General features: G+C 41.2%; 1 protein-coding gene across 2 annotated transcripts; it reads left to right on the top strand.

Moving 5' to 3' along the window:
- The first annotated feature begins 239 nt into the window (after positions 1 to 239).
- Positions 240 to 4,728, top strand: LOC124691380 (transcription factor HBP-1a). Of its 2 annotated transcripts, none has more exons than XM_047224663.1 (13): positions 240 to 367; positions 1,447 to 1,512; positions 1,631 to 1,714; positions 2,062 to 2,145; positions 2,257 to 2,310; positions 2,388 to 2,418; positions 2,499 to 2,556; positions 2,637 to 2,688; positions 2,887 to 2,923; positions 3,016 to 3,233; positions 3,664 to 3,741; positions 3,819 to 3,944; positions 4,371 to 4,728. In XM_047224663.1, exons 1-13 carry the CDS (start codon positions 314 to 316, stop codon positions 4,461 to 4,463), a joined length of 1,035 nt encoding a protein of 344 aa, XP_047080619.1. In that variant the 5' UTR covers positions 240 to 313; the 3' UTR covers positions 4,464 to 4,728. The 2 variants fall into 2 exon arrangements, with proteins under 2 accessions (XP_047080619.1, XP_047080620.1); XM_047224664.1 differs by having other exon boundaries at positions 241 to 367; positions 3,088 to 3,233.
- The last annotated feature ends 5,955 nt before the right edge of the window (positions 4,729 to 10,683 follow it).

Below are 10,683 nucleotides of genomic sequence, written 5' to 3'. Positions count from 1 at the left end.
GGGTGCATTAATTAATGCTTCTAGTTCTAAAATTCTTCAAGTTTAGTGGGGTTATTTTTAATCGCCGTAACTTACTGCCCAATTTTGGACACACCAGGGAATCAAACTAAGCGAAATATCAACTTTCTCGCAAAGCTCTGAAACATTTTGCTGCTATCATGAAAACCTGTTCTTACCTCCCTGATAAAATACTTGGTTCCCTTTTTTGTTGCAGCAGTAGGTCTTTCGGCTGCCCCTAGTTATTATTGGCATTCTGGTTGTAATGGAGTGACTGGGAAGACCGGGCCGCCCGGAAGATTTGTTGGTGGATCCGATGGGGAGCACTGATCCTAGCACGCCGTCCAAGGCTTCAAAGTCGTCGGAACAGGTGCTTGGCTGCACGGCATCTTTACCTTTCCAAATGTTTATCTTGTGCTGCACTGGTGCTTAGTTTGGTGCTCATCATCTGCTTAAAAGGATAAATGGAATTGTTCTGTAGTGCTCCTCCCCCGTGTTGCTCTGTATAATTGGATGTGTGCCAAGCTCGTTGTGATACTTAGAGTGGTTATCTTTTAAACTTTGGTAACCATGTTAACTCCTAATTACAGGAACTTTAGTAACTATTGTACTACCTCCGTCCAAAAATAAGTGTCTATAAGTTTTGTATAGATACGTATCTAGACACAACTTAGTTGTAGATACATCCATATCTAGAAAAAGACGAGACACTTAATTTTGGACGGAGGGAAGTACGATTTAAAATGTAGTAGAAGCGCACATTCATTTACTCAGACTATCATAATTTGGCAGTTCCCAGGTGGCAAGGAGATATAAATTAATGGAGTTAGGGTTAGGGTTATACAAATTTGGGATTTGCAAGAGGATAAACGGGAATTTTGGATGGAATTGGTGCTGCAAAAGGCTCTATTTCGATTGATTAGTTAATTTTGGCAGAAAATTTGCGGTTGGATTTTGTGCTTGATAGGCTGTATTTTTGGCAGGATGTGTGGGAGTGGACATGTGGGCCATGCCTGTTAGTTTTCGCGATTAATTTGATAAAAAAAGATATTCTAGGGTGTGTGATACATCTTGCCCCAGAACAGCCCTTATGTGATAAAACTTCAAATAAATTGGTTTTTGTGTGACTTGCGCTCCAAAGTTTGTGATTCCTTCATATTTACTCTTGACATTTTTAGAAGTGGCTGGAGGTTCAGCTCATTCAAACACTTCATGTCTGTGAAAAACTGACCCCACAGCTTGCCAGTCTAATCACCATTGTTTTCAAGCAACATTTAACAGCATGGACTGCATTACCGAAATATTTCTTGGCTACTTCTGTTCTGGTTTCCCAGTCTAGTAGCAGAAGGAAATACCCCTGTTGGATCACAATACAATTTCATGTTTCTGTTTTAATAAACATTCTCTTTTTGCTAACCCCATTCTGGGTTCTTACTTTCCTATTCTCAGGAGCAACCTCCAGCCACTACCTCTGGAACTACAGCTCCAGTTTACCCTGAATGGCCCGGCTTTCAGGTTATCTATCTATGATTTAATGACCAATGAAGCTGGACAATGCAGTTTTCGTTACTGAATCAATCATTTTATTTAATGTTATCATTGACTCTATCTCTGGTTCTGTAAATCTTGGTAGGGATACTCAGCGATGCCACCACATGGGTTTTTCCCCCCTCCTGTTGCTGCAGGCCAGGCTCATCCATACATGTGGGGAGCTCAGGTGCTCCCTATAGGAAACTTCATCCCTTTTACCTCATTTACACTATTCAGCTTAAAGAACTAGCAAAGTAGGAATTTGCTCTGTTTGGAATCTTAGTCTCTGTTATTGAAATGAGCCTACCTTGGTTGAGGGAGGGGGTTAGTGTCAGCCTGGGCTTGAACATGTTGTTAATTGAACATGTTGTTCCTACATATCTTGCTATTATTTCAGAAAGGTCCCTCCAATTTTATTTACTCAATGATACTATGTATTCTGTCAGGGGAACAGAGGGATCAAAGTTAGGGAGTGGCAGTTTGCTTATGTTTTTTTTTGTATGTAAACCTAAACTATCAACCCTTTAATTGCAGCATATGGTACCACCTTACGGGACGCCACCACCACCTTATATGATGTATCCACCAGGAACAGTATATGCCCATCCCTCCACTCCTGTATGAACTTTTGCACCTGACAAGTGTAATCCATTATGTTATCTTTCGATTCGCACACCTTGTCTCCAATTTTACTGGCATGCTTGTACAAATCAATAACTAATTGTGCAGGGTGTGCATCCATTTCATTATCCTATGGCAACAAATGGAAATGTGGAACCTGCTGTAAGTGATAATCTCTTTTTTCTGTCTTTATCTTTTGGTTGTCACTACTTCATGTAACTGTGAAATATGTCTTTCAGGGAGCTGCTCCAGGTGCTCCAGAAGTGAATGGTAAGCCTTGTCAAAGGTCAATATCAAGGTTATTTTAAGTTTGGGAATTATTTTTATGTTTCTTCTGATCATAATTTCAGGGAAAAATGAGCCCGGCAGAACATCTGGTCCATCTGCCAACGGGGTTACATCGAACAGGTTTTTTGTTAGCCTTGTGTGGTAAATACGAGTTTCTTTAGTTCCAAAACAAGTAATTGTATGGTACCTTCAACCTGCAGTGAAAGTGGAAGTGATAGTGAGAGTGAAGGAAGTGATGCCAATTCTCAAAATGTAAGTTCGATATCGATAATACTTTCCATATCATATATCTTTTTTGGTTGAAGTTTAATAGTCAGATTCCTTATCAACCTTGTACAATAGTTAATTACGATTGTAAACAATAGTTTGTCAGCCTTGTGTCTTTAATTTGACAAACAATTTTTCCTGATGTCCTTTCTCTTGACTCATGGACTAAATTTGCTGTGGCAGGATTCACATTCAAAGGAGAATGATGTAAATGAAAATGGTAGGCATTTGGCGGCTTATTGTAGTTTTACAATAGATAAATGAACTTGCACATTTGTTTGCATAAGATGGAGGGTGCATTCGGTCATGCAGGCAGTGCTCAGAATGGTGTATCTCATTCATCTTCGCATGGCGTATTTAATGAAACCATGCCGTTGGTTCCAGTACAATCAGGTGCAGTGATAGGGGGAGTTGCTGGTCCTGCGACAAACTTGAATATAGGAATGGACTACTGGGGTGCTACTGGTTCTTCACCTGTTCCTGCAATGCGCAGCAAAGTAGCGTCTGGTTCAGCTCGAGGAGAGCAATGGGTATGCACATGCTTGCCTTACTTTCAGAATAAACATTGGACTAAGATATTAAGTTTGAAAATTGACATGCCTTGCTTTGTTACCACAATGTTTCTCTGTGAGTAGGGCAACTAGTTTGCTATGTAAGCTTGCTTGTTTTCTAGTGCCTGACCATACATTTGCATTAATAGAGTCCACTGGAACAAAGCTGATTGTCACATTGCTTATACTGTAATTCTTGGCCATACATTAAGTACCTTTTGACGACCTTTTGTTTCACTTCAAACTTCAGCTGAAATTTATCTTTCACTGTTCAGTGTGAACTCAGTTTACAATGTTATGCTGTTGTGTTCATAGTTTAGTTCTTGATAGTACATATTTATCGTCTTCGGTGATTTTCTCCATAAATCAATGTAGGAAAGGTCATAACTGTACCCTTGCCAATATTCAGGATGAAAGGGAACTGAAGAAGCAGAAAAGGAAGCTGTCTAATCGGGAATCAGCACGCAGGTCCCGTCTGCGCAAGCAGGTATGATGTACTAAAACACATGCCGTACTCACCATTCACTTGAACGCACTAGCTAAGCATGATACTGTTTGTTCCAGGCCGAGTGTGAAGAGCTTGGCCAACGCGCTGAAGCTTTGAAGGCAGAGAACTCGTCTCTTAGGGTCGAGCTTGAACGGATCAAAAAGGAGTACGAGGAACTTCTTTTAAAGAATACTTCTCTAAAGGTAGCTAAATTCGCAGTCCTTGAAGAATAAATTGTCTATATACCATCTGTGGGTATCCCCTTTTCTTTGGTTAGCTGGGGTTCATGAACATTACTCCACTGTGTTCCGGCAAAGATCTGAAGTTCTAAAAAATTGACAAAGTCCACCTATTTCTATTATAATATATTTTTAAAACTTATCATAATTGTATATCATGAAAGCACATTTTGAGAAATTCACACATGATTTTAACAACTATGTGATCTAATAACTATTTAAAAAGCTTTGACTACACCCATTGTCAAAACATCAAGTTTCAACAACAACGGCAGCTTGTAACTGAAACTGAGCATTTATTCACTGCTGTTGGTCTACTCCTTACTTATACACAAGTACACATACTATTATTTTGGCACAGACATTTACCTAGATTTTTTGTACCTGCAGGAGAAGCTAGGGGAGACTGGCGGCGATGCGGTACCCGACATGAACGAGCGGAACGACACCAACGGCAGCCACCACGAGCAGAAGGAAGCCTGACCAGTGCAACACGGACTCCGCTACTTACTTAGCTCCAATGACGACGATTCTTGTAATAGATCAACTGCAAATTTGCTACGCAATGATTTTATTTTAGTTATCAAAGCGTCCTCTGTGCCAATCCCAGGTTCTGAGAATGGCATGGCAAGCTGTTGCTACCTGCAGCACTACTTACTCCTTACACCTTGTTCTTCTCATGCTATTGTCGAAAATAGAAATCATTTGTGCACTCCTACTTTTATACAGAGAATACTCATTTTAAGTTTTGTTCATATTTTTTCATCAAACATTGCACCAAAAATACTTGTTCCATCGGTGTTTTGGCCAGTTTTCTTTGTTAGGAGGCCAGTTGTTATTCTTGTGTATGTAAATGGAAAAGGCAGAGTTCCTATTCAGTCAGAGGAGGTTGGTGCTCACATTTACACACATGTCGGCGCATCTCGCTAATTTAGTTTGTTTTTTCGGGTTACTGCTGTTCAATTCAATTTGAGAGGGATATGTATCAGGGTTTGCTGCTGGCCACATCCAGCTAGCGAGTGAAGCAGGACACATCACCAAAAGCCCACCTCTCTTCTGTTCTAATCTTAGTCCCTGATCTTCTCCATGAGCCCCCCCCCCCCCCCCCCCCCCCCACACACACACACACACACAGCGCGGTGGTAGCGCTGAACCGTGGTGGGACTAGATCTCCTACATCCGCCGCCACGTTGAACATGACCTCTCCTGCATCCCCACCACCGCCGACGTCATGGGCGCGCACGTTGACCACACCCTCTCCCGCATCCCCGCAACCGCCTACATCCCCGGAGCGTCACATGCCTCCACCGCTTTTGCTGCTCCCCTCTCCAGCCGCCACGACCACTCTAGTCACCCTATACGTCCCCGCAGCCGGCACCCAGTCACCCCTCTCTCCTGAACAGAGAATAGCCAACAACAAAAACCACACACTCTTAGTCCCCGCCTCTATCGACTAGGCAAAGCATAGGCATTTGTGTCTTTCTTTGAGGAAGTTAGTCTCAGTTAGTCACTAGTGGTATTTTGACACTTCGGTTTCTACTAGTGGTATTTTAGCTAGTTTGGTTTTGACTAGTGGTGTTTTGGCTGTTCTCTCTTCAATATTCAGTTGGAGATCGAGATATCAGGGTTTGTTGTTTGCTTGCCAGCAAAATCCCATGCACTTACCTCTCTCTCTACCAGTGGTATTTTGGTTAGGGAAGTGGAACCTAGCCACCAGATTCAAGTTCTTAGGACGCATATTCAGGTTCTTATTACTGTAGGGGCTTCCCCTACCGTATTTCTTTTAAAAAATTACTATAATGGTATTTTGGCAAGTTTGGTTTTAAGATTTTAACTATAGACGCGGATAATTCCGGATCGACCTGGTTTTATGTGTAATTCACGGGCAAAAGATATGCAATTGCACATGCATGTCTAATTATAAATTCATGTGTAATTCTCGTATGCACGAATCACGATGCAAATCTAACGGTCGCAGAGCTGATCAAGCTCTAACTTAGTTCCAGGGTAACCAGGAGTTAGCAATCGGGTTTAAGGGCATCTCCAACCCGGCGACCCAAACGGACGCGCTGGGCGTCCGTTTTGGGCCGTTTGGATGGCCGCGCGGACACCCGGACAGCGTCCCGCATCCGCGTGTCCGTTTGGGTCGCACGCTGCGTCCAACGCGCGGACGCAGCGCATATTCGAAGAAATAGAAAAACAAAATTTAAAATGCAAATTTAAACGAAATTTGATTAAGCATATGCCCTATTTTGGGCAAATTTGTACATAGCCCTATTTTGGGCAAATAACTAACAAAAGATGCCCTCTATATGGGCTTTAAAATTTAAACTAAAAAACCCTATGCTAGGGTTTGGTCGACGGTGCGGTGGCCGCCGGTGCGCCGCCTAGCCCCTGTGGGCGTCGTCGGCCTCGTCGTCGGCGTCGACAACGTCCCCGGGCGGCGAGGCACTGTTGTGGCTCGAGCGTGATACGTCCCCGACGTATCCATAATTTCTGTCGTTCCATGCTTGTTTTATGACAATACTTACATGTTTTGCTTGCACTTTATGATGATTTCATGCATTTTCCGGAACTAACCTATTAACAAGATGCCACAGTGCCGGTTCCTGTTTTCTGCTCGTTTTTGGTTCCGTGAAAGGCTGTTCGGGCAATATTCTCGGAATTCGACGAAACGAAGACCAAACCTCCTATTTTTCCCGGAAGCATCCAGAACACCGAAGAAGAGTCGGAGAGGGGCCTGAGGGCCACCACACCATAAGGCGGCGTGGCCTGGCTCGGGCCCGCGCCGGCTCGTGGTGTGGCGCCCCGAGTGCCCCCTGCGCCGCCTCTTCGCCTATAAAACCCCTTTCGACCTAAAAACACCGTACCACTTGACGAAACTCCGAGAAAGACTCCGGGGCGCCGCCGCCATCGCGAAACTCCAATTCGGGGACAGAACTCTCTGTTCCGGCACCTGCCGGAGCGGGGAAGTGCCCCGGAAGCCATCTCCATCAACGCCACCGCCTCCATCATGCTCCGTGAGTAGTTCCCCCATGGACTACGGGTTCTAGCTGTAGCTAGTTGGTATTCTCTCCCCCATGTACTTCAATACAATGATCTCATGAGCTGCCTTACATGATTGAGATTCATCCGATGTAATCGGTGTTGTGTTTGTCGGGATCCGATGGATTGTTACATTATGATTGTCTATCTACAAAGTTTATGAAGTTATTGTTGCTGCAATCTTGTTATGCTTAATGCTTGTCACTAGGGCCCGAGTGCCATGATCTTAGATTTGAGCTTTATACTTATTGCTTAGATTGTATCTACAAGTTGTATGCACATGTCATTGTCCGGAACCAAAGGCCCCGAAGTGACAGAAATCGGGACAACCGGAGGGGATGGCGGTGATGTGAGGGACACATGTTTTCACGGAGTGTTAATGCTTTGCTCCGGTGCTCTATTAAAAGGAGTACCTTAATATCCAGTAGTTTTCCTTGAGGCCGGCTGCCACCGGCTGGTAGGACAAAAGATGTTGTGCAAGTTTCTCATTGCGAGCACGTACGACTATAATTGGAAAACATGCCTACATGATTAATGATCTTGATATTCTGTCTTAATGCTATTTCAATCCTATCAATTGCCCGACTGTAATTTGTTCACCCAACACTTGTTATTGGAGAGTTACCACTAGTGTAGATAGCTGGGAACCCCGGTCCATCTTTCATCATCATATACTTGTTCTACATGTCAATCTGTTTTCCGGTGCTATTGCTCTCATATCACTATTACTGCTGCTGTGTTACTATTACTATTGCTTTCATACCACTTGCTACTTTCACATCACCCTCGTTGCTAGTGCTTTTCCAGGTACAGCTGAATTGACAACTCGGTTGTTAAGGCTTATAAGTATTCTTTACCTCCCCTTGTGTCGAATCAATAAATTTGGGTTTTACTTCCCTCGAAGACCATTGCGATCCCCTATACTTGTGGGTCATCAAGACTATTTTCCGGCGCCGTTGCCGGGAGGCATAGCTCTACTCATAAGTTCACCGGGGAGTACACTCTACCTCTCTCTCTACTTTTATTTTATTTTGTTTTTCTAGTTTACTTTTGTCTAGTTTATTTGTGCTTAGTTTATTTCTGTCTAGTATTAGTTTGCTTAGTTTACTTTTGTCTAGTTTATTTCAGTTTTGTTTTACTTTCCTCATATACCCAAAAATCCATAAAAATTTGAAAAATCGAAAAATTAAAAACTGCTGTTATGGGAGAACCAACAACCTACTTGGAGCTTATAGAATGCTATAATAATTATAGAGAATCAAGAACTGGTAAAATAATGAGTGCTATGATAGAAAAATTGAATACAATTGCTAAAATCTTGCTTGAATGCCATGATATAAACTGTTGCTCTCAACAGGATACTAAACATCTTAAATTTCAATGTGGCTTTAGTGAGGAATTTTTTATTAAGAACTATAATCGGAATTGCTATATTCATTATGGGTTCGAAGAGGTAGAACAATTTGTCTTATTTATGGGAGCCTCCGAGATAGAATCCTTCATGGTTGAGAATTATGAAACTTGTGTTGTTTGTAAGGGCCTTAAAGATTATGTCTCTACTATCCTTAATTCTTGCATAGAATGCTACAGTAGGAATCTTTATATCCTTGATTATAAAGAGAGACACATTAATGCACAAGAATGCACTCACAATTTGCAGGAACCGATGGAAGAAGAAATTGATGAACCCGAAAGCTCATTGGATGAAAAAGAGGAGGAAATTGATGAACCTGAAAGCTCATTGGATGAAAAAGAAGAGGAGAGCGACGAACAAAAGGAGGAAGAATGGATTAGCTACCCATGTCAACCTTCTAATGAGAGTAACTCTTTATCTCTTACACTATTTGATTGTCCTCCATGCTTACCGGAAGAGGTTAAATGTTATGTTCCTGTGGATTCTCTTGAAATAGTACCTATGAGTAATACTTGTGAGAATGATTATGCTACTGTTATCTATGATAATTCATGCTACTTTGATAAATCTTATGATAATGCTTTGTTTGTGCCTGATGTCGAAATGCATGGTACTAAAGAATTTTGCTTGGCAAATGTTTATGATAAAGCTCTAGATGATGGTCCTATGTTACTTGATAATATTAATTGTGCTACTAATGAAAATGAGATTGGAGAGTTCTTGACTTATTCTATGAGTCCCATATCTATTGAGATTGATCAACTACCTTGTTATATTATTAATAAAAGTAAGTTTGAAAGTTTTAATTCCACTATTCTTGAACTTGATAAAAATTATGTGTTTGAAAATCATGAAAAGTATGCTGCATATGATAGTTATATTGTTGAGTTTGTTCATGAAGCTACTGAAAATTATTATGAGAGAGGAAAATATGGTGGTAGAAATTTTCATGGTACTAATACACCTCTCTGTGTGCTTAAATTTTTTAAGTTACACTTGTTCTATCTTCCTATGCTTGTTACTTTGCTTTTCATGAATTTATTTGTGTACAAGATTCCTATGCATAGGAAGCATGTGAGACTTAAACTTGTTTTGGATTTGCCTCTTGATGCTCTCTTTTGCTTCAAATACTATTTTCTGCGAGTGCATCATTAAAACTGCTGAGCCCATCTTAACGGCTATAAAGAAAGCAACTTCTTGGGAGATAACCCATGTGTTATTTTGCTACAGTACTTTGTTTTATATTTGTGTCTTGGAAGTTGTTTACTACTGTAGAAACCTCTTCTTATCTTAGTTTTGTGTTTTGTTGTGCCAAATGAAGCCTCTAATCGAAGGTTGATACTAGATTTGGATTTCTGCGCAGAAACAGATTTCTATCTGTCACGAATCTGGGCTGTTTTCCCTGTAGGTAACTCAGAAAAATATGCCAATTTACGTGCGTGTTCCTCAGATATGTACGAAACTTTCATTAGTTTTGAGTTTTCTGATTTGAGCAACGGAAGTATTTTATTAAAATTCGTCTTTACTGGCTGTTTTGTTTTGGCAGATTCTGTCTCTGTTTTTTGCATTGTCTCTTGTGGACTTTAAGCGAGGTTTTCTAGACGTAGAGGGCTGTAGCTAATGTTTTATTGAGTTCTTGCAATGTGCCACTACAGGACCAAGGTGGATTCAAATTTTTTGAGTACTAACCCCTCTAATGAAGTTTATGAGAAGTTTGGTGTGAAGGAAGTTTTCAAGGGTCAAGAGAGGGGATGATATATGATCAAGAAGAGTGAAAAGTCTAAGCTTGGGGATGCCCCGTGGTTCATCCCTGCATATTTCAAGAAGACTCAAGCGTCTAAGCTTGGGGATGCCCAAGGCATCCCCTTCTTCATCAACTTATCGAGTTCCTCCCACGAAACTATATTTTTATTCGGTCACATCATATGTGTTTTACTTGGAGCGTCTGTGTGCTTTTATTTTTGTTTATGTTTGAATAAATTCGGATCCTAGCAATCTTTGTGTGGGAGAGATACACGCTCCGCTTTTTCATATGAACACTCGTGTTTTTCGTTTTACTTTTAATGTTCAATGATAAAAGTTGGAAGCTATTGCACTTATTTATATTTGGTTGAAAACAGAAAATGCCTCATCATGTCTTGGGTAATTTGACACTTGGCAATTGTTTTGAGCTCTCAAGTAGATCATGATTAAGTTTTTTCATGTAGTCTAAGCCTATTAGTGGAGAACTACTGTAGAGCTTGT

This window comes from Lolium rigidum, chromosome 2 (assembly GCF_022539505.1).
Source record: "Lolium rigidum isolate FL_2022 chromosome 2, APGP_CSIRO_Lrig_0.1, whole genome shotgun sequence".
Classification (NCBI taxonomy): Eukaryota; Viridiplantae; Streptophyta; class Magnoliopsida; order Poales; family Poaceae; genus Lolium; species Lolium rigidum.
The sequence above is the reverse complement of the archived record's forward strand: the minus strand, read 5'-3'. Positions and strand labels throughout refer to the sequence as shown.